The sequence below is a fragment of the Odocoileus virginianus genome, chromosome 5 (assembly GCF_023699985.2).
Source record: "Odocoileus virginianus isolate 20LAN1187 ecotype Illinois chromosome 5, Ovbor_1.2, whole genome shotgun sequence".
NCBI lineage: Eukaryota > Metazoa > Chordata > Mammalia > Artiodactyla > Cervidae > Odocoileus > Odocoileus virginianus.
This window is the reverse complement of record NC_069678.1, coordinates 11737342-11760386: the sequence shown is the minus strand read 5'-3', so window position 1 is coordinate 11760386 and position 23045 is coordinate 11737342. Positions and strand designations below refer to the sequence as shown.

Here is a 23045-nt window from a genome sequence, read left to right as displayed (position 1 = left end):
TGTGAATCTTAAATTATTATTATTTCTTCCTGTCGCTTACACCCGAGGTGGGGGGCAAGGGAAGGGGAGGGGAACAGGAGAGGGGGGATCGCCTCCCCCCTTAAGGCACTGAGTGGAGAAGCCGCAAGGGGGGAGGGGGGAGGCCACATTGTCCTCACTCCCTGGGGCTGGGCCCCGGGTCTCCTCAGCCCTGGGCTCCCCCATCACCTGAAATGCAAAGATGAGGCCCAGAGCAACCTGACCTCCCCCTACCCCAATATATTACATCATCACTTTTTAAATAGAGACAAGGACTGGTCCCGCTACCCCCTCCCTGTGACCCCCCCCCATTATCGGGGGTACCTGGGCAGCTGTGCAAATGGGCATGGGGGTGCATGGGAGGGAGGGAGAGCACCGGGCCCCTGAACCTGCCCCTTTTAAGGAGGGGGGGGGCCGCCAGGCCAGGGAGGGGAAATAGTGCAAGGCAGAGCCCAGGCCCGAGCGGGGTCCAGCACCCAGCGAGGAAGGGGGGGAGATACCCCCACCCCCAGCAGAATTGGGTAGTTAAAAATCTGAAACTAGATTTCAACAAGACCAACAGAAAAGGCTATGTACAGACCAGGGGTGGATTCAATCCTAAGGGATGAGTAGGGAATTATTCTCCCCACCCCAACAGGGAGCCCTGGCAGGCAAGGGTCTGAGGGTAGGAGTCCTTTCCCACAGGGCCGCAGCCCACTTCCCCTGGGGGGGGGGGGGGGGGCGAGCAGTTCCGCGACCCGGCCTTGGCAAGGGGGCGCGGCTCACCCGCTGGGGCGGTGGAGGTGGAGAAGACGGCTCCCTGGCAGTGGCCGCCAGGGGCGCTCGCCCGCGCAGGGCACAGCCGCCAGATGGCGCCGGCTGGCTCGTTCTCCGCCAGGCTCCCCCCCAGCCCCTCGCCCGGTCCCACACCCTGCACCGCGCCAGCCCGGGGGCGGCGTGAGTCAGGGGCGGCAGCGGTGGTGGCGGCGGCTCGCACCTGGGCGGGGAGGAGGTGGGGAGGAGGAGAAGAGGGTAGGACACCGCCCGGCCCGCCCTGCCCTCTGGCCCCGGGGAGGGAGCGGCGGGAACAAGACATTCCCTGCCCGGGGACGCGGGAGGGGAGGGCAGGGGAGGAGAACCGGCAGCGGCTCCCCTGGCTGGGCGGGGCCCTCCCGCTGCCCCCAGGGGCGGGCGAGCCAATCAGGCCACCCCGCCCCCTTCTCCAGGACCCCATGACTCAGCGCTGGGAGAAGGGCGGAGGGGGACTGGGATGGCTCCTTCCTTACAGGCCCAGTCCCCGTCTTTCAAGCTTTTACCTTGCTTTCCCCCACTTACCCTTCCTTTGCCGCCCCCCTTTGCATAATTCACTGCCAGGAAAAGGGAACAGAAACCAGGAAGGAGGGGTCTCGAAAGGGAGGGGCAGTCCTTCACCCCCTTACACAGCCAAAACCCCAAGGGGCATGGGGGCAGGGTAAGGCTTTGGTCCCAAGCCCCCCACCCCCTAGAAACCCGCATAGCCGAAGAGGGACCCCACAAATCAGAAATACATTATTGCTTCTACTCCCCAGGAGCAGCTGGGGACAGGGACCCCACCTTTACAATGGAGCTGCAAATATATACATAATATCATATGTATCACTCCTTGGGAGAGCACCCCAATCTGGGGAGACTGCCCCAAAACCTTCTCAGCTTGGAACTGGAATGAGGGCTCTGAGGGAAGGAGCCTATTTCCGATGCCAGGGAGACTCGGTGCCTGAATCCCCAGCGACGTCTCTGCTGCATACACTCCCATTGCTTGGCATGGGCCTCCCCGGTCCCCGTGCTGCTCCAACTCGGCCACTCGTCCCTCTTTAAGCGGTGTCCATGGCACCTTCAGCCTGAGGTGTGGTGGGTGCCCCCTCCTCCTCCTCGTCATCAGGGGGCCCTGGGGTGGAGTCTGGGGGCCCGGTAGGGGCGGATGTCTCCCAGAATCGAGCCAGAGACAGGCGGAAGGTGTCCAAGTGGCCGTTGGAGAGGTCGAGGCCGGCAGGGGACGAGGTGGCGGCGGAGGGCGGGGGGTAGTGAGGGGGCGCATCGTCCTTGCGGCGCCGCCGGGTGCGCACCTCCAGGCAGTTCTGGCCCTTGAGGTGGCGCTGCAGGTGGTCCTCCTTGGCGAAAGCCTTGTGGCACAGGTGGCACTCGTAGGGCCGGTCCCCTGTGTGCAGGTGCATGTGGTTCTTGAGGTCGTAGCTGTGCAGGAAGCGGGCCGGGCAGTGCGAGCACGAATAGGGGCGCTCTCCGGTGTGCTTCCGCATGTGGATCTTCAGCTTGTCATTCCTGGGAGGGCGGGGGAGGGCGAAGGGAGCCGGTCAGCCGGGGTCCCCGGGTCGTCCGGGCCAGGGTCCCCGGCCTCGTCCACTCCTGTCCCCTAGCGCTCCTTGCCCTATTTCTGCTCCGGGAGACCCTTGCTGACTTAGCCCCAGGTTAACCACCTGCCTCCAGCACAGTCCGATCTTTAAGGCCCCACACCCACCTTCCCTGACTTTCTTTCTCCTGGTCTCTCTCCCCAGCCTGGGGACCACCCCACAGACCCTCCAGGATCACCTCCCTCCACAAGCCCTTTCTCCCTCGCGCCACCCCCCAACATGGCCCCTGCTGGGCCTCTTCCCCCTGGTGCTCACCGGGTGAAACGGACGCCGCAGACTTCACAGGCGAAGGGCTTCTCACCCGTATGGGTCCTCATGTGGCGTGGCAGTTTGCCCGCCCCGTGGATGATCTTGTGGCAGACGGGGCACTCCTGGGGCATCTGGGAGCGGCGTTTGCGCACCAGCTTGTCCTGGCTGTCCAGGCCCGCTGGCAGGGTGTCCTGGTGCAGGGAGCTGAGGTAGGCCATCAGGTCAGGATCGATGGCATCCTCGTCTGAGCCCAGCTCCTCTGGGGACAGCGGGGGCCCGCCGCCCTGTGCCAGCCCGTAGGGCGGGGGGTACACCAGCTCCTCCTCTTCTTCCTCACCCTCATAGGCCTCGTAGCTCAGGGGCCTCTCGGGGGGTGAGGCAGTCCCTGTGGGAGGGCTGTAGCTGTCCCCCGGCCCGCTGCCCCCGCTGCTGCCCACTCTGCCCGCCTCCTCCTCCTCCTCGTAGGTTAAGGGCTGGGTGGGCACGTCGGGCACCAGGTGGTTGGCCCGGGCCCCCTTGGTCTGCAGGAAAGCTTTGCGGGGCTTGCGGCTGCGGCGGGCAACAGGCCGAGGCGGCGGCGGTGGCGGCGGCGGGAGGGGTGCCTGTGGAGGGCTGTCGTCTCCATTGGGGACTCCCGAAGCTGAGGCGGTGGCTGTACAGGCGAAGGCTTCCAGGTACTGCCGCGCGCGCTCACAGTCGTCCTCGTCCGGGCTGGGCGCCTCTAGTCCGCTGCCCTGCAGAATCTCCATGCAGGCCGCAATGACGCAGGGGATCTCCAGCAGCCGTGCGGCCTGCAGTACTGCCGGCATGTTGGCGCTGCTGGTGGTCAGGGTGGCTGTGTAGGCAAACTCGAGCAGGGCACCCAGTGCCTCCGGCCCCACAAAGTCCAACTCACACACGCCGGCCCCTGCACCCCCGGCAGCTGTCCCACCGCCCCCAGCGCCCGAGAGCGCGCCCCCACCACCCTCGGTGAAGAGCTTCTTGAAGTAGTGGCTGCAGGCAGCCAGCACAGCCCGGTGGGTGCGGTACTCCAGGCCCTGCGTCCGGATGGTGAGGTCACAGAGGTGGCCCAGCTGGCGCTGCTCATTGAGGCAGCTCAGGAGCTCACTGCTGTGGTCTGGGAATGGAATCCCGATCAGGTCATCCTCAGGGCTCCCCATCTTCTCCTGCAGAGCGAAGGAAAAGGGGAGGTTAGGAGCGCTCAGCCCTGCCAGGGGGCCCCCAACACTGGCCATGAGTCTAGGCCCTTCAAGTACTTTACACTCATTTCATCTTCCACGACCTTCTAAAGTAACAATTACCTATTTCACAGACAGGAACCTGAGGTGCAGACAGGTGAAGTGACTTTCTATATTAAGTGCGGAACAGGTTCAAAGCCAGGCGGCCGGCCGAACCATGTTCCTAACCACTGTGCATCATTCTGCCTCAGTGAGCACGGGAGCTCTGCCTTTCTGGCCTTTCCTAGAGACCCATCTGCTTCACCTGCCCCGTTCCCATCCCTTTGGAAGAAGCACTGGTCTGGGAGAAAAGATGCCTGTGTTCTAGTTCAGGCTTCATGAAGAACTGGCTGAAGGACTCTGGGTGCCTCTTGCAGCTAGCCTCAGGCATCTGAAAAGTGGGGTCACAGTCTCCGTGATGGAACCTCCTCTCAACCCAGAGAGAGGGCAATGAGAGAGTTCAGATTCACATTGGGCCAAGGTCTGTTCAAGGCAAGGTCAGGTCCTTTAGCTCACATTATCTCCCTACAGCATTTGGTGCACTATAAAACACTAGGCAAACCTGGGAGGTGGCTCCCCAGGACCCCACCTCCTCCTTCCCCACCCACTAAAAGTTCATCTCCCCTTCTAGATCTCCCCCTTGTAGAGGCCAAAAGGGAAACACAGCTCCCAGCATACCTCCCCCCACATCCTCCCCTCCCCCATGGGGCCAAGGAGCAGCCACCCTTTGCTGGGGTGTCGCTGGCGCTGGCGCGGGTGCTTCCTGCCCCGCACCGATAAGCATCGTCCCCGCCCCTCCCCCCCTGCCAATAGGCCAAGTTCCAGTCCTACCCCTCCTCCACTGGGCTACCACCACCACCCCTCCCTCTCCATTCCTGGCCAGTCAGGAGAGTCCCTCCTCTCCAGAAGACCTTCTTCCACCCTCTGTGCTGTCCTCCCCAAGGCACAGCCACGGAAGGCAGTCCCAAGGCTGGTGGAGGGAGGCGGGTGGCAGAGTGAGTCTGGCCTGGAAGCGAGGAGATCAGCTTCTAATCCTGGCTCTGCTACTATCTTGCCAAATGACCTTGGCCAAGTCATTTCTCTCTGTGCTTCAGTCTCCTCATGGTACACAAGGAGTGGGAGGGGATGAAAGCCGCAGGGGCTCAGCCCTTCCACGCTGACATTTGGTGGTCTGGATCAACTGGAGACAGAGTTGAGGCCTGAAAAGAGCTGGACTCTGGAGTCATCCAGGCTTGAGTTTGAATCCTCACTCTAAGGCTGATTAGCTCTATGATCCTTAAACAAGTTGTTTAATCTCTGAACTTTCTTTTCCGTCTGTAACATGGGATAATTCCACCTGACTCCTAGGGCTGTGGTGAAGGTTAAATGAGCCTGTGGGTGGCACAATGCCTAACATATAGTAGGGGCTCAATAAAAGTTCTGGCCTTGGGAGGGAGAAACCAACCCTCACCCGGAGGCAGACTGCACTATACAGATGGTCTCTGTTGGGAGAAAGGTCTGTCTCCCTCCGTCAAATCACCCAGGGGGAGTCCAGTTACTACTAGCTACATGACCTTGAACCAGTCACTTTCTTTCCTGTTTCCTCATCTGCAAAATTAAAGACTGACCTGGATGATCCCTAGGGCAAGTCCCACTGACAGTTTGTCAGTGTCTTCTCTGCCACTCCCAACAACTGCTCAGTTTCGGCCACTGATGGGGAAGGGTTTTGAGGGGGTCGGAGGAGTCGAGGGCTACAGGTTTCCTTTTGGGGACACAAGAACTGCATCGTCTCTGCCTGCCTCCCCGTCTTCACTATAGCATCCGGATGCCTGCATGGAAGCCTTGAGTGAGCAGCACCCATGTGCTGGCTCATAAGCCACAGTCAGACACCCTCAGATAGCCCACCCCTTCCCACCTTAAATCCCCAAAACACTTCTCTCCCTGGAGACCGAGCAGTCTGGAGCACTCCCAGTTGCCTTGGGTTTCCCCACCTGTACTTTACAAATAGTTCAAGTGGCAAATGGCCCTGGGATTTAGGAGCAAACAGAACCAGGTGGGCAGCAGCAGTGGCCACTCAAGTGGCAGCGGCACCCTCCCGGGCCCAGGTGAATCCTGACCCTCCTGAGGGGGTGGGTGGGGCTGTCCTCGCTGTCCATTGGCCCGGAGCTGCGCACCCGCAGGCACGTGGCTCACCCTCTCGTCCCTCTCCCTTCTTCCCTCCACACCCCATCCATTCCCGCTGCTTAAGCCCGCCTCCCTTCTCCCACCCCAGGGCCATCTCCGTGGCAACTTGGTGTGGCAGAGTTGCTGATTGGCTGACCCTGCTGTCAGGTCACAGGCTCAGGCTGGTTCATGATGCAGATCACACGGGGCTTGGGCAAGGGTGGGTGTTTAACCCCTAGGGCCTAACTCCAAAGCCCACGGCCATGCGGTAGCAATGAAGGAAGAGAGAGGCAGAGGACCCATTTGGGAAGGGGAGGTGTTCCTACGGGTCTCTAGCTTCTGGGAAACTCCCCTAGCCCTTACCCAGGGCTCTGGCACCCATGCTAACTTAGGTGCCACCTGGAGCTAGGCTGGTGCCAACCAGGCCAAGGGGGCACTCCAGGCCCCATCATCTGGGAGGGCTTGATGGTGACGAACTCCCCCCTTCTTTCTGCCAGGGTGGGGCACTGATGCCAGGGTGCCCACCCCAACTTGGGCACCCTTCCCACCTCTGTATCCCAGAGGGCCCAGCCCCCCGACGCCCATGAGGACGGCCCATCTCCACCCAGCCTGGCATGCCCCCTCTTGCTAAGACCTTGTGGGCATGGGTGTGTGTGGTGGTTGGTGGGGGGGCAGCTGTGCCAGGGAGCCAGGCAAGGTCTGTTTGCCTGGTAGGGGGAAGAACTGGGGGCCCCGCCCCATCTCTCCCCCCTTTCCCGGCAACCCCCCCCCAGGGCTCCCCTCACTGTCAGGCCTGCTAGACCGGCCAAGCCGGTGGGCAGCTCTCTTGAAACTGGGCCCTGAGTCAAGCTTGCCCCATCTTTGGTGGGGGAAGACTTTAGGGATAGAAAAGTATGGGGGGGGTGGCAAAGGAGGGAGCCCCTATGACCTACCCCTTAGTGCCCAAAGGCACCTCCCAAGGTGTGTCCACCACCAAGAAACCAAAAGGCAGAGGGCACTGGCCCTGGCACGGGAGGGAAAAGGAGGCTGAAAGTCTTTCCAGGTGCTGACCTCAGGCAGTGTCCAGTGAAGGGCTGGGGGATACCAGGGCCAATACTGCCGGCTTGAGCCAGCTGCAGAGCTGGGATACGAGGCCCTGAATGGGGCAGCTGAGTAAAGCTGGCCCCCCTTCCCCACACCCTGGGGATTAGGGGAGTGAGGCTTAGTGTGGGGGGCAGCAGGCGGAAACAGGATTAGCAGCGGAGAAAATAGATATGGGCCTGAGACTCAGGCACACAGAGCCCCCCCCTCCTTAGGCTCAGAGGCCCCCACCTCCGGGCTCTGCCAGAGAGCCCGAGAGGGACCTGGCCAGCTTCTCCAGGTGTAGCAGCTTGGGGTGAGGATGACGGCCAGGCTGTGATGCCTCCTGCCAGGGTGATGGAGAGGCCTGACGCTCTTCCCACCTTGGCTGGCCACCCTTCCCCCTTACTTCTTTCTCCTTTCTCCCCCCCAACCCCCACCCCAACTCCAGCCTCAGGTTCTCTTCCTGTTTTTTTGGAGCGAAGTTTGCACGAAGCCAGGGCTTTGGCCTGTGGCTGGACCAGGGCGGGGGTGGGGAAATAGGACAGCCAGTCCAAAGTCCTCAGGGACCCAGGAATCCTAGCTCCCCAGCTTCTTCCACCCTTTCTTAGGGCCTCTGGGGCCCAGGGGCTGAAGCCATCTTGACTGCCCAGTTGGAAAGGCAGGGTGAGGGGTGGAGGTGAATCCCCTGGAGGACTGGAAGGACTTCGAAGGAGAGGCCCTCGGCCCAGGATGCCCCAGACATGTATGGAGCCTTTCCCTCCCCACCCAGCCCCTCCAAGCTAGTACATGCCTTCCCCATCCCCCATATGTCGCTTCCCCCTCCTAACCTCACCACCCCCAGCACTCACACTTCCTGGGGGCCGAGGCGGGGAAGAGAGACCGCAAGCCACGAAGGGGGAAGGAGGCAAGGGGAGTTGGCTGCTTCCCGGTGCTGTGGGGGTTAAGCCTCTCCTCCCTCAAAATCCCCAATTCCTGGTGCTTCAGCTTTTGACAGGAGGGAGACCTCAGTGTTCCCCCACACTTTCTTTCCATGACACCTGCCCTAGTCCACAGCCTCTGAGGTCGCATCAGGGGAAATCTGAGGGAGATAAAAGATGGCGGGGGAAGGAATGGGGGCAACTCCATCTTCCCTAGTCTTCTCCTCTTTTGCTTTGGGGACCCCTGCCCTCAGCCCCTCTCCACTCTTGGCCCGTTGCCTTGGCCTCTTCCTGCCTTCTCGGACCTTTGTGTCCCCTCTCCGGGACCCATCCTTTGCTTTCCTCCCTTCAGCCCTTGTAAGGTTCCTGCTTCCTCTCTACTGCGTCCTTAAGTCCCTAGGTCTCCAAGGCACCATCCCTACCTCTCCTTTCTTTTGGCTTTTGGTTCTCTCGCTCAGGCCTCTCCCACTTCCTCCATTTCGCCCTACTCCAAGCATCCCTTCTCTTCTCCCCAGGCCAATGGATGGATGCGGGTGGAGAGGGGCAGAAGAATTAAATTAGGAAACCGGGCCTGCCCTCCAAGACCTGGTCTTGCCATGAGATGGTTGCATTTAGGCACCCACGACCCCATTCTGGATGAAGCACAGGACCAAAATTGGGGGGACAGTTAGTGAAGATGGGTGGGGGGGTGTACAGTGAGAGCGGATGTGGGGTAGGGTGGGGGGACAGCCTAGGCCTCTCTGCCCGTCAGAGTTTCCAGCCCTGGAGCAGTTGGAGTTTCCCCAGAGGCTGCCCACCCAAGGCCAGGCAACCACGCGCCTGGACAGACCCTGGCCATCAGTGCTCCCAGCAGGGGTCTGCCGGAGCGGCGCCAGATCCCCTTAGGGCCTGAGGAGACCCACAAGGTGCCAGGGTCTGCCCTGTGCCCACCCCCTCCCCCCCTCAGCCTAGCGTCCCCGGCTGCGTAACCGAGCCGGCTGGTAACCCCACACCCGCCAAGCCGCCGGCAGAAACCTGAGCCCCCCAGCCCCAGAGGACACCCCAGCCCAATCCCCGGAGCCCGGCTCCCTGCCAGCCTGTCCAACCTCCTGTCCTGGCCCAGCAGCCCCTCGGCTCCCGTAGGCCCCTTCTCCTGCTCTCCTGTCCTCCTATGTCCCTCAGACACACAGGCTTCCCCACACTCCAGCCCCTCGGCCCCTCAGTTCCCTAAACCACCCCCTGTGAAAATTTGGACACCCTCTTCCTAGCCTGTTTTTCAGTCCCTCTCTGACCCTTGGCCAATTCTAGGCCTCCGAGCCTCCCCTGGGGCCTGATCTCCCAAGCCAGAGCGGGGCCTACTCACCTGAACGCTGAGGGGCCTTGCCGGCAACTCCTCCTGGCCCCTGGGGGGAACAGGTTGGGAGGGGTGGGGGAGGGCCTGGCTGGGGGGGAGGCAGGGTGGCTGTTCCCCGCTCCAGCTCCCTCCTTCAAAGGGGCCGCCCACGACTTGGCCCAGCCCCTCCCCCCTACAGCCTTAACCCTCTGGGTGCTGTCCCCCCTCCCCCCAGATGGAGGGAGGGGTTACCAGAGGCCTGGCAGCGTGGGAGAGGGCCTAGAGTCTCTGCCTGTGGTGCCCGAAGCCCCAGCTATACCCACCCCCGCCTGTCCTGACTCAGTCCTAAAAGGGGAAAAAGGTGAGCGGTAGGAAAGGTAGGAGCTGGGACAGTCCAGGAGGACAGAGGTGAGGAGGAGCAATGGGAGAGGCTGCTGGAGGTGGGACCAGGAGAAGGAAGAAGGGAGGGGAGGGGACAGGAGGCGGCAGTGGCCAGAAGAGGGAGGAGGGGAAGCCTGGACAGTCAGTGCCAGGGGTGACAGGTGCCCAGGTCCCAGCCCCTCAGGGCATGTGGATGAACAGGGGGCCACAGGGAGGCCCTTCAGACCCCCAGTGGGCCCCTCAGCACCCTTGGGAGCTGGCCGAATTCTCCCCACCCTGTACTGGGCTGGGGCCCTCAGGGGCTGGGCAAGGCAGCACCCCGCCCTCCCCATGCCTCACCCCAAACCCACTCACATACCACAGTTCCTTGCCCGGGCGTCAGCCCCTGCCAACCAGGCCAGGGGACAGCACTTGTGCCAGCCCCCAATGGCCAGGGGGATCAGGGGGATAGAGCTGGCCTGAGGTGGGGTGGACAGATGGGGGGAGCTGTGGGCACCGAAAGAGGAAGGAGCCGAGAGGGGGCATCTGCTGGGAAGCGCCTAGCCCCACCCCTTGCGTAAGCTGCTGCCACCCTGGCCGGTTGGGTGGGACCCGCCTGGGCCTGAGGGGCAACTCAGGAGGGCTCTGAGCCCAGAGGAGGGTGGGCCACAAAGTTCCACTTAAAACAACTCTGGGGGTCCCTTATTCCTGTAACGAGGTGGGCCCTAGGTCCCCCAGCCACTAGGCCATCCCATGTCCTGCTGGGCTAGGAGGGGGGACCACAGAAATGCCCCCTAAAATATCCCCTCCCCTTTCCCCCCAACAGCTGCTGGCTCAATGCCGCTGGCCTGCTGCCCCTCACCAGCTCCCGGCCCGGTTGGCACCTACCCACCAGGATGCTGGCAGTCCTGCCCTCCTCTCCCTCCTACCCCCCTGGCTCCCAGCGCCCCATGCCAACTGTGGGCCTGTGGTGGGGGAGGGTCACCCCTGTGCCTTGGTGCCAGCTAGGCGGGCCCAGGCCCCTAGGTCCTACAGATAAGGCCCGAGACCCTGTTCTCAAGCCATCTCCTCAAGAGGTAGTGCACGGGTTAGGGCCTACACGAAGAGAGTCCAAGCGGGCTATAGACAGCTTGATGATCAGTTATTGAAGGTTCTACTCCCCAAGATGGGGGCCAGTGTCTCTCCCTGCCGCCAGGTGCCGGTCTCCCAGCATCCCCCTGCCCAACCATTTACTTGGGCACCAGAGTCCCTGCAATTCCTGATCGCCCTAGTGCCCGCAGCCTGCCAGGGAGTGGGGTGGGGCTGCTCTCTGCCCTTTGATCCCTGTAAAGGGAGGGAACCAGCCTAGAGGGCACGGGGCAGGGAGGGAGTTCATGGGGCCCCTCCATTCCACCCCTGCCAGGGGCAGCAGGGCAGGGTGTGGGCATCTCTTGGGTGGAGTCCTAAGGTGAGAATGGGTAGCATGTCTCAGCTGGGGGTGGGGTGGGGGGGGTGGATGACAATCATGGATACATGGTGTCATGGGGGAACAAGGTGATGAGGACAAGCTGGGGGGATCCAGAGGGTCCCCCGGTTCCAAGTCATCCCAGTCCACTTTTAGTCCCATCCAGAAAAATTCCAACTTAACCAAACTGAGAGATCAAGGAGGACTACAACTCCCAGTATGCACCACAATTGCTTTGCATGTACCTTGGGAGTTGTAGTTCCCTTGAGAAGCCCTGTGCTCTTGTCTTCCCCAGAGCCTCGCTGCTGATGGGGTGGGGAGAGCAGAGCAGGGGATGGGAGGTGGTCATGAATCTCCAGGGGGACTGTGTTTAGAAGAGGTAAAAGGCAGGAGGTCTATGGTTGGGGGAGAGGACCCCTGCTCCCAGGCAAAGCGGGAGGAAAGGAGGAAGGAAGGAGGAGAGGATGTCTGTTGAAAGGGGCATATGGGTGGGGAGGAGCTGGTGGGGGGGGCGGTGGAAACAGGAAGGAAACTGAAGCCAGAGACATGAGGTCGAAAGCAAGGGCCTGGTGGAGCCCCACTCCGAGGCCGGCAGGGACTGGGAAGGCGTTTCCCCCTGCCGGGCCTCGGGACCATTCTGGTGGCCTAGGGAGGCCTAAGAGGAATTAGTTATGTCAAGTAAAAAGTCAGTTGGCATGCTTGTGGGGGTCACTGGCTCCATTTACCTGCCACCAGCCCTCTTTTGTCTGGGGCACCATCAGCCCCTGGATCTGGCACGAGTATTTCTGGCTGGAGAGCTCTGAAAGCTGACTCGGCTCTGTGATGCTAGCAAGCAGAGGAAGGGGTTGGGGAAGACTAGGGCCAGGCCTGATGGGTAGTATGGTGGAGAGATATATATATAGGGTTAGGCCCAGGGGTGAGATCAAGAAATTGTGCTCATAAATGTGTATTCCACCCTCTAGGGCTGAAGCCATGGCAACTGGGAGGCCTCAGTGAAGAGAGGGCTAAGATGCCAAGGAAGGCCACTAGCCTCCCACCCACCCCAGGCTGTGGGACAGAATGAAGAGGGAACCATTTTCTGGTGTCCCTGTGGAATTTGCTAAAGGTAGCCTTTCCCCTTGTGTCCGGTAGCCTGTGAACATTAAAGGAGGCAACTCAGGGGACCAGATGGCAGCTGGGTGCCTTTACCAGGTGGCGGTGGAAGTCAGAAGTGGGCAGAGGCTCTGCTTCCAGGCCACTTTCCGTAGGCTCCCCAAGGTTCTGGGACAGATGTTTACAGGCCCCAGCCAAGACTCTTGCCAAGACCTGGGTCTGCCTGGGTGGGGGATCATTCTTGCCTCTCCAGGATCCGTGATGGTGGACAACAGTAGCTCTAACCCCTTCCCCCTAGTCCCCCAGGCCAGCCTTGGCGCCTGGCCGCCTGTGTGTTGGCAGGACTGGTGGTGGTGGGGGGGCAGCGAGGCAACTTCAAACTGTCCGGGCAAAACGTCAAGTTTACTCACGAGTTTACTCAGCAGAAGGAGGGGGAAGAGGCCAGGGCGGGCACACCCCATGCCAGGGTCCTATCCTTCTGCCCGTCCCCACCTTCCTCCCCCACCCTCCTCTTCAGCCCTAGGCCAAAACAGGCATAGGCCCTAAGGCCTGGTAGCAGGGCAGTCTTAACTCTCTGAAGGTCAGGGAGCCAAGCAGACTGGAGGCAGGAAGCCCCGAAGCAGTCCCAGAGGCTTCTATCAGAGGGCAATGCCTTGCCTGGAGCCCCGTCACTATCCATCTTGGGACCTCGGCTTTGGGCCAGAACTGGGTCTCTTAGCCACCAAGAAGGAGGCAGTACAGGCCAGGCCTCCTCTATCTGAACAGTCCCCTGGGCAGTGACTTCTGACCCCAAATGCCCAGTCCTAGGCTGTGCCTCAGGCAGCATGATGCCATCTGGGCAGCCATAGGATCAGGGGCTGGTTCTCTTGGCCCTGGCTTGGGATGGGGGGCCAGCACCCTAGCTGACCTACTTCCCTTTCCTCCCCACCTGCTTTCATTCTCCACTTCTCTCCCCCAGTCTTCACTGTCCCCACCCCAGAGGCGCTCCGCCCCCCATGCCCGCTGGGCCCCCTCCCCCACCCTTCCCCAGGGTGCCAAGTGCAAGCACACAAAGGCCCGATGGTGCATTGTTAGCCCAGCCCCCGCTGCCCGCCGCGCCCTCCCAGGGCGGGCACCAGGCCAAGGAGGAGCTGGGGGCCCTGGGTGCCAGGGGGCACCATGGGGAAGGGGAAGAGGTCAGCACCTGTCTCCCAGTCACTGGGGTCCCTGTCAGCCAGAGCTGAGCAGGGATGAGAGTGCCCCAGAGAAGCAGGCCTCCTTGACACCTGAGCCCAGTGGGCACTGCCTGCTTTCTTCCCCAGAGCCCCTTTTGGGTGGTATTAACCCCTTCCTGACCCCTGTACTAAGGTTGGGGGGTGTGGTACCCAAGGGAGGGGACAGTGTCTGGGGGTGCCAGCAGGCTGTGTCGTGCCCACAGCAACCATGTAACAGAGGCACGCTGGGGGAGCCGGGGTCCCGGGGGCCAGGGCCAGGCGGCACTGACAGAGATTTCTTCTTGTTTCATCAGCTGCTCCAGGGGGAGCCCCCTGCCCTTCTCCCCAGTCACCACTAAGGAGTAATACTAACTGCTACCCAAACCCAGTCACAAATATGCCCCTCTCCAGCCCAGCACAACACTCCATATGCCCACTCTCTCTGCCCAACCTGATGCCCACTCCATGCCAGCTCTCCCAGCAGTGCCAGACGGGTACAGGGGTGACCAAACCAGTTGGTGTGTGTGGGGGGGGAGCAGGAGGCAACCCCATAATCCTCCAGGCCTCACCCCCCCCTACACACAGGCACCATCAGGGAAGAGAGAGCTCCCATCCCAATTTAACCCCTCACTGCCCAATCTGGCTCCCCCGGCGCCTTGATAAACTGTCTCTCTCCTCCAGGAATAAGTTGAGGGAAGCGGGAATAGCTGCGCTGACTCATTCTCATTCTTAGCTGCAGCTCGGGGTCTTCACTGCATTCGGGTGGGGGTCAATTCAAGAACGCCTTCCACCTGGCCCGGAAGCCAGGACAGCCTGCTGGTCTCCCCCTCTCCCCAGCACCCACTTCCGGTGTCCCAAACTAGGTCAGCAGCGCTCGTTTCCTGTGGGTCAGCTAGCACCCGCGCCTCTGCCCCTCCCCTGCTCCGGACCCAGGCTCCCTGCCCCCCCCCCCCCCAGGGCGCCCCGAGGTCTCACCACGTCTCAGCCGCCCTTTGATACGTGGGGGTTGTGCGGGGCGGGGGGCAGGGGACCCGCCCTCTCTCCAAACACCAGCAGGGCCGGGGCGCCTGGGCAGGCACGTGTCCGGGCACAACCCGCTGCCCACGCCGCCCCCCCACTCCCGGCCCCCCCTCGCTCTGGCCGGGACACGTCGCTCTCTTACTTCGGGTGGGGTGGGAGGAGAGAGAGAAAACTGGAAATTGAAAGCAGCGCCCCCCACCCCTTTGAATGGCAGCCCTCTGCCAGCCGCGCTCAGACTAGGTCCTACAACAACACAGTAGCGACCCCCACTCCGGGTAGGGGCAGGTGCGCCAGCGCCGGTGGGGGACGGACGATAGGTGGAATTCTTCCTAGTCGCCCACACTCGCTCTTGGGTTCTGGGGGCAGGAGCTGGCTTTGAAAAGGTGGCGGCGGTACTGGAGCCCGAACGAAGAGAGAGGGATTGAGGGGCGGCGGAGAGAGGGGTCGTTCTGTATCGCTCGGAGGTTGTCGCTGAGCCCCACTACCGGCGAGAGAGCGCGGCTGTGGAAGCGCAAGAAACCAAATAGTCCAGCCGGTAACTTTCCCCCAAGCCGCGGCTCCTCCTGTGCTCCCCCCACCCCCCATGCAACTGGCCCGAGTCCAACCCACCGCGCCAGGGGGCGCGGAGGAGGTGGGGGGAGCGTTGTCCTAGTTAGAGTCCGTCAGCGTTTCCATTCCCTCAACTCGGTCGGGTCGGGGGTCTACCTCTAAAGTCACGAAGGAGACTAGGGGAGCGCTGGGCGCCGCCTCGCCCTCTCTCCATCCCGGAGCCGCCAGTCTGTCTGATCCCAGAAGTGCAGAGAAAGTTTCTGGGGACCCTCCGCCCTGGGTTGGGGGAGGCTGTAGTTCCTTCTCTATCTTTCCTCCCCGTTAAAATCAATTCCCAAGACCCGGAGTGTTCGGAAGGCACAGGAAAGGGGAGTGGTGGGAATCTGGTCTGCATGCGCGCGTGTGGGGGGGTCCCACTTACAGGACAGACGAAGGACACTGCAGTAATCTCGAGTATGGGGGACCCCTAGCCAGGAGGCAAAAGTGGGGTACACTCACCTCTCCGCCTTTGGGTCCGCTGGCTGGAGCTGCTGAGGCTCCGGGTGTGGGGAGAAGCGCGTCCCCCGCCAGGCCCGGGGGCTTGGGGCCCTGCTCCGGTCCTGGTCAGAAGGCCGCGGTCAGTGGCTCGCCGCTCTCTGCTGGGGGGCTCCTCCTCCGCAACCCTCTGCCTCCTCCTGCCGCCCGCCCCCCCCTCGGCCGCCGAGAACCGTACATTCACCTGGCTCCCACCCGCCCCCCCCCTCAGGGCCCGCCTCACCTGTCCTGCTGTCTCACCTGTCCTCCTGCTTGCTTTCCCCCCATCCCTCCCCTCCCTCCCCCCGCCCCCTGCCACCCCCCAAACTCCCCCTCCCAACCCTTAGCAACACCCTCTGTCACTTCCTGGTTTTTCACCCGCCCCCCCAGGCCCCCCTCCCTCCGCCCAATAAGGACATAAACTTCAACCCCTTGGTCCAGCCAGTCTTTGCAGGGCGCAGATGGATCCCTCCCTCCTTTTTCGCTCTTTTCTTCCAAGCTCTTACTTTGCACTCTGAGCTTTTCCCACCCTCCTCTTTTCCCTCCTTCTTTCCTTGTCTCTTTCTCCCTTCACCTGCCGCGGTCCCTTTCCCCCTCCCTTTCCTCTTTCTCTCTTTCTAGCCCCTATCTCTCCCAGTCCACCTTAACTCGAGCTCCGCCCTCGACCCCCATCCAGCCCTCTGCCGCCACTCCGCCCCGCCCCCTGCACTCCACCGCCCTGTCTGCCCATTGGCCTGAACACCCGCCCATCCCAAGTGGGTCCCGCCTTGCGTTGGGCCAGGGAGGGGGCGGAGCCGAGGGGGCTGGCCTGAAACCTGGAGGAGGGGAAGAGGAGGGGGCAGTGTCCGCAGCAGCCGGGGAACCGAGTACCCCCAAGAAGGGATCTCACTCCTCTAAGAGGGGCTTCTGTAGGGTCAGCACCTCGGGAGGGAAGGGTATGAGGAGATCGAAAATAGTCTAGGTGGGGGTGAGGCAGGGACTTAGGGGGTTGAGGGAGGGGGTCCCGTGAGGGGCTATAATCAGGTCAGGGCCCCTGGAGGTAGGGGGAGGGGAGCCACCCGGCCACCAACTTCAGCTCCTACGTCCCACCCCCACCCCCCTTAGAAGGAGCGGGGGAGTTGAGGCTGCAGGCACCCTGCCTCCCTCCCCACGCGTGACGGCGCCCCGCGGGGAGGGAACGGCGCCCTGGGCAAGCAGCCTCTGCGCTCCAGCCGGTGCCCGCTGCGGCCTTGGCATTGTCGAAGGGGAGGGGCCAGGTCCTTGAGGGGGGAGGGGGAGGAACGCTCAAGCTTCTGCTCCCCGCCTCCATCCCGCTGCGCCTTAAGTGGAGAAACTGAGTCTCCGCGGAGAGACATCTGGACTTGGATTCGCTCAGAGACCCAGAAGGCGAGGGAGACCTGAGTGTTTTACGATGTATATGTAGGTTTAGGAGGATCGAGATACGTGCTTCAGTGCCCCCCAACTGAGGAAGGTAGCCCGTTTGGGACGCTTCCAACTGGGCCTGCGGCGCTACGTACCCCAAAGAGCCCCTCCCACTAGTGTAAAACTGATTCAAATCCGGCTATCGCGGGCCAGGTTCCGCTCCCCGCGGCCTGCCGGGCCGAACCGGGTCGAGCTCGCTTTCTCCAACCCCAGCCCCCTCCGCAGGGGGCCTCCCTCCCTTTTCAGCAGGTGGCTCCGCGGGACACCAGCTCAACCTGTTGGACCACAATAGGCGGCGCCAGGGGGGCCCTGGCCCTCACCCGGGCTGACCCGGGATCCCCGCGCAGGGGGAGGGGCGGAGTACTGGTCCCTCCCTCCTTCTCCCTCAGGCCGTGACTCAGCCTCGGGGCCGCTGCCCTGCTCCCCAGCCAGGGGCGGAAAGTGTGAGGCGCCCCTGAGGGCCTAGGCCAAACCAAACAGCCCCCCACCCCAGACATTATCTCACTGTAGAATTGGGGGGGCTCTAAGAAGGAGGGGGTAGCAGCAGCAGGAACGGGGCTCTCACGATAGGTAATCCGCTCCGGGTTTTCTTATCGTCCCTGTCCCCCATGGGTCCCGAGGCTGGTCACTGCTCCGGGTTTTCTTCTCTGCCCCGCCGGACAGATTCTGGTTCGTCAGGGCCCGGAGCCGGTGGCGTCCAGGCCAGGGTTTTCCCCTCCCTCCTCCAGCTCGGGGTCGCGCTAGACTGGAGAAGGGCAGTGCCAGGGGCAAGGCGACAGTGCCAGAAGCACAAGTGAAATGGAGAGGGGGCTGCTTCGGGCTGGAGAGGGCATGGAAAGTGGCTTGGGAGGGCAGAGCCAGAGCCTCTAGAAGCAACAGAAAGGAAGGCGCCTTGGCATCAGCCCTTAGGTATAGAAAAACGAACAGCGGCCTCGCCGTGTCCCCCGTTTCTGAGGCTCGTGCCAGGCGTCTTGTTGGACCCTACCTGGATCTTTCAGCAGCCGGAATGCATTTCCCACTTGAGTCTGGACAGTCCTGGAACCTCTTGTTAGTTTTTAGTGACCAACTCCCCCCCCCCCCCCCCATTCTCGGCTCCCTTCCTCGCTCAGAAGTCAGAGGGTGGAACCCCAACTTGAAATTCCCGCCTAACCCCCAACTCCAAGCCTTACCTCGCCAAACAACTGCGGCTATTTCAGCCAAGAAAAGCTGACTGGGGGCCCCGCCCCCTCCCACGAAACCCCAGAGGCCTGCCACCACCCCTGCCCAGGCACTAGGCCCGTACTAGAACCGGGAACTGGAGGGCAGGCGTGGGATCTCCAAGGGGCTTCTTGGGGATCTGGGCGCTTCCAAGATCCACACTGTCAGACAGAAATTTTCAGGCAACCAACTAGACCTAAATTTGGGGAGCAAATTAGCAGGAGGTCTGTAAATACCCGGAGGATGAAGTGGTTGACCAAAGAGAAGGATGAATGTCCAGGCCTGCCGGGAGTTAACCCTTTTTAAGAACTGCACACCTGGGGCTGGGGGCGGTGATTCGGAGTGACAGGCCCGAAGTCCGGGCCATGTGCGCCAAGGAGCAGCTGCAGGGGAGCTGGATACTTGCAGAGCCCGGAGAAGAGAGTACTTCTGACGGGAAGAAAGGCAAAGCTGTGCTTGGGCGGGGTCCTGAGAGAGTGGGTCTAGGGGCCTGTTTTGGAATGTGGAGGGGCTGAGCTGGAAGCGGAGCTTCAGCCTGCGCCGGGCGCCCACCTCTTCCCCACTCTCCGCCTTCCCCAGGCTGCCTCCGCTTCCCTCGAAAAACCCGCCGCCCAGGAAACCGCTGGGGGCGCTCAGACCGCAGCCCCGGCGCCCCCACCGTGACCGCCCAACCCACCTGAAGGGACCGTGGCTGCCAGGGTTGCCCCCCTCCCGCCGACTCCCCCCACACCTGCGGGCTGCTCTATTTATAACTCGGCGCCTATTCCGGGCCTCTGGGCGGGAGCGCGCTGCAGCGCAGCGCTAATCGTCGCCGGGATCTCTGCGCCCCCCAGGGCAGGGGGAGATAAATTTAGCCTCAGGAAGCTCGGGGGAACATTTTCCAAAACTCCACGTCCCAGAGAAGGCGAAACAGAACCCCCTTGCCCTCCGCTTCCTCCCGCCAGCCGCCAGGCGGCGCAGGTCCCCCGGCTTCTCGAGCCGGGTCGTTGCTTTGAAGCTTGGGGTAGGCTAAGGATTGAGAACGAACGACGTAAGAACACGAAGGGGCGCAGGTCAGAGGGGTCAAAGAACGGCCAGAAAAATGGATATGGCTCTAAGGCTGGCAAAGACGGGAGTAGATAGCTTCAGCTGGGAGTAACTGAGATAGGACTTCTGCCTTTTGAAGGGGAAATAACTCATGTGCAAACGAGATGCAAATAGGGATGCAAATAAGAGCCTATGCCCTTAGAGGTCGGCGCTCTGGCGCCAGTGAAACAACTGCCACACTGCCTTCTGCCCGCCTTTCAGTGTTGCTGGGAAAACGTGGGACTCTCCCAAGAGCATCACTATAATATCTAGTTAATTGCGCACGGCTCCTCAGACCACTTTTCTCGACTCCTCTCCACCTACTTAATGCAGACCATTGAGGGTCATGACCGACGCAATCAGCTGGGAATCCCGGTTATGAGGCCGGTTTTCCTCCGCATGCTGTCCTATTTGGGGAGTCCCTTCCAGTTCTGCCAGTTCAGTTCTTCGAGTTCCGACGAGGAAACTGAGATTGAGTGAGGAAAACTGACTCACCCAAAGCACCAGTGCAGGTAACAAAGCCGGTACTGGTAAAACGCTTCCTAGGTGGCGCAGTGGTAAAGAACGCGCCTGTCAACGCAGGAGAAGCCAGAGACGTGGGGTCCATTCCTGGGTCGGAAAGATCCTCTGGAGTGGGAAATGGCAACCCACTCCAGTATTCTTGCATGGAAAATTCCATGGACAAAGGAGCCTAGCAGGTTACAGTCCATAGCCTCTCAAAGAATCAGACAGGAGTAAGCGCCCACCTTTCCCTTTTTACCTTTTCAGTTCTGCCTGGTCTCTTTCGGCACTTTACCAGCCTAGTCCCCTCCCCCTTGTTGCCACTAGGCGGTCCCGGGGCGACGAGGGGTAGGTGAGCTCTTACCCATTCCTCCCTGTCTTGGTGCCTCCATATCTTTCTTTATCCCTCCCCTCATCCCCCTCCAGTGAGTTCTGGAGAGAGCGGTTTGGACATTCAAAACCAGAGCTTATTCTAGATGGGAAGAGAACATTACAGGGAAACTGCCATCTCTCACTTTTCCTTCTAGACCAGTGGGGAGGTGTAGTCCGGGAACCGTCTCCTGGCTCTGTGTCTTACGTGAAAAGGGCATAGCTGGGGCTCCCAAATGCCCCCGGCAGGAAATGAAGAACAAGGGGAGCTTAGGATTGAGGTCAAGCAGGAGAGCATGCAGTGGGTGTAGAATAGGGTTGATTGTCCCCTCCACCATTTCGCTTTCCTGGCCCTGCCTCCCAGGCCACTTAGACCACCATCCCAAGCACATGTTCAGAAGAGGAAGGCAGGCTAATTGAGAGAGGCTCTGAATTTGAGATGAAAAAAATCTGGGTTCACCAAACGACTACTCTACTGCAGAGTACTGTTTGTGCGACTTTGGAGGGGTCACCTCAGCTCTCCGGGCTTGTTCCTTCATGTAAAGATATGATAATTACTGTTGTCCTGCCTACTTTTGAAGTGGACTTTTGTAAGGCTCAGAGTACTCTTTAGCTGAACCGGGCTTTCGGCACGGTGTGTGAGGTTTCTGTTATCCTCCCCATCTCCTTCCAGTCTCTGCACTCTCAGAGCTCTGACACTCTCTTTCCAGCTCTGACACTCTCCCTGGGCTACTGGCAGTCCCTGCTTGTCTCCCTCCTTCAGCTCTGACCGCGGGCCACAGCCCTGGGCCCTGCCTTCCTCCATCTACCACTTCCCCAGCGGCCCTAGCCAGACTTCCCCTCCCCTGGCAGAGTCAGAAGCCTCAGACTTTAGGATCCACCTCCAGCGCTGCTGCAGCTTGGTGGGAGTGAGGTCTAAGAAAGGAAAAGGAGGCAGACATCTCCAGCTCGAGTGAGGGAAGGGCTGGAGCCCGCCAAGCAGGATGCAGGCTACAATGGGGAAAGGGAACTCCAAATTCAGAGGCAAAGGTGAATTCTTTATCCACCTCTACCACTAACCCCTGGTGTTTCCCTGGTGGCCCAGACAGCAAAGCGTCTGCGTACAATGCGGGAGACCCGGATTCAATCCCTGCGTCGGGAAGATCTCCTAGAGAAGGAAATAGCAATCCACTCCAGTATCCTTGCCTGGAGAATCCCATGGATGGAGGAACCTGGTAGGCTACAGTCCATGGACTCGCAAGGAGTCGGACACAACTGAGTGACTTCACTCACTCACTTTCACCACTAAGCTCTCTCTGGATGGATTCAGGACCTTCTCACTGCTGTGCCCTGGGGCCCTGGAGACACCAGGGAAGCACACTGACCTGCATTTTGTGGATGCGGGGCTGCCTGGGTTAAGAAATAACCTTGATTTGGAGTACTATAGAGTACCATGCTGCCATAAAAAAAGAATGGACAGGCTGTAAACATACTGGTATGAAATCCTTTACAAGGTATGTGAAGCAAAAACAGCAAGGTGCAGAGCAGGGTGTAGAGTATGTTATTAACTAGAAGGACAAGTATATGCAGAATGCAGCCACTTCTGTCCACTGCTATGGCTGTAAGCCTGCTATAAGCCACCAACACATCTGGCCCCAATTGTGCCCATTACCTCCTAAGAGGTCTCTGTTGTTCTACCCTTGGTCCCCTAAAGGCTATTCTCAACCCAGTGCCAGTGTGAACCTTTTAAATAAAAAAATCAGTTCATGCTCAACTGCCTGCAACAGTTCCTTATTTCACTCGGCATAAAATCTCAAGTTGTTACCATGGCCTACTAGGCTTGCTCCAACTCCCATCCCTAGCTCAACCTTCTCTTTTTCCATAGCACCTATCACCTAATAACATCAATGTGCTTGTTTTTATGTTTATATTTTCTGTCTCTATCCACCAGCACGTAAACTCCAAAAGTACAGGGATCTATTTTGTTCACTGCTGTATTCAAAGCAGCCAGAATGGCATATAGCAGATGCTCAATAATATATGTTAAATGAATGAATGAATCTTTTGCCATTTGCAACAGAATGGTTGAACCTGGAGAGTATTATGCTTAATGAAATAAGTCAGAAAGACAAATATGTATGTTATCAGTCACATGTGGAATCTAAAAAAACAGAACGAATGAATATAAGATATAGAGAACAAACTAGTGGTTATTAGTGGAGAGGGAAGGGGGAGGGACAGGATCTATGGGATTAAGAGGTATAAACTACTATGTATAAAATAAATAAGCTACAAGTATCTTTTGTATAGCACAGGGAATATAGCCAATATTTTATAATAAATGGAGTATAATCTATAAAAAATTTGAATCACTATGCTGTACACCTGAAACTAATATAATGTTGTAAGTCAACTATACACCAATTTAAAGAACTTAAAAAAAAATTGCTGTCCAAGAAACGGGTCACCATGGTTACCTCTGGCGAGGAAAGCTAGGGGATAGGTGCTAGGGGATAAAGAATTATCAGAGCTTTTTACTCTAGGCATATATTACTCTGACAAAGAGGAAGAAAACAAGCCCAGAGGAAAAGGAGTCAACTAAGAAGTCTGAGGAAGCGCTGGTCCCTGGCAGTGGGAGAAGGTCACATACACCACCTCCAGGCCAGTGTCCCAGGATAGAATGGGAGAAAGGCAGAACTGGGCCCCAGAGAATGCTGGGTAGAGATCCGAGGGACGCTTTGGCTGCCTCTGAGGTTGTGGGGGTCTGAGTGGGCATGTCAGTAGGCAGGAGCAAGATGATGTAAATAACTGGTGTGTACTGACCCCAGGGAGTGATTCAGGGAGAGCATGTGTTGGTGGCTGCCAAGGGGAATCGAAGAGTCAATTCTGCTCATTCTGGCTGTGTCCTGTGCATTGTCATAGCCTGCAGGACAGCTTTCCCTTGCAGCTTTGTGTGTGAGCTAGAGGAGCAGGGCCTGCTCTCTGTAAGCTGGGAACTAGTACCAGCTCAGTGATTTCCCCAAGATCTTCAGGGGCAAGG

At 60.0% G+C, this 23045-nt stretch overlaps 1 protein-coding gene and 1 long non-coding RNA gene across 7 annotated transcripts; one reads left to right on the top strand and one right to left on the bottom strand.

Moving 5' to 3' along the window:
* Positions 1-2: 2 nt before the first annotated feature.
* ZBTB7B (zinc finger and BTB domain containing 7B) lies at positions 3-15772 on the bottom strand. Of its 6 annotated transcripts, XM_070467447.1 has the most exons (5): positions 15717-15772; positions 15458-15558; positions 5476-5676; positions 2658-3817; positions 3-2313 (listed from the first exon to the last, which is right to left on the bottom strand). In XM_070467447.1, exons 4-5 carry the CDS (start codon positions 3809-3811, stop codon positions 1848-1850), a joined length of 1620 nt encoding a protein of 539 aa, XP_070323548.1. In that variant the 5' UTR covers positions 3812-3817; positions 5476-5676; positions 15458-15558; positions 15717-15772; the 3' UTR covers positions 3-1847. The 6 variants fall into 6 exon arrangements, with proteins under 6 accessions (XP_070323548.1, XP_070323547.1, XP_070323549.1 ...); XM_070467446.1 differs by lacking the exon at positions 5476-5676; XM_070467448.1 differs by lacking the exons at positions 5476-5676; positions 15458-15558 and having other exon boundaries at positions 15717-15755.
* On the top strand, positions 14545-21779 carry LOC139035141 (uncharacterized). The gene is made up of 2 exons (XR_011487675.1): positions 14545-14945; positions 21111-21779. It is a non-coding gene; the product is annotated as an uncharacterized lncRNA (long non-coding RNA).
* The last annotated feature ends 1266 nt before the right edge of the window (positions 21780-23045 follow it).

Excerpts from the sequence above, each read along its gene's own strand:
- ZBTB7B (XM_070467447.1), bottom strand. The coding sequence starts at position 3,811 with ATGGGGAGCCCTGAGGATGACCTGATCGGGATTCCATTCCCAGACCAC. Across the intron at positions 2,314-2,657 it reads TGCGGCGTCCGTTTCACCCG|GAATGACAAGCTGAAGATCC; the intron begins GTGAGCACCAGG and ends CCGCCCTCCCAG.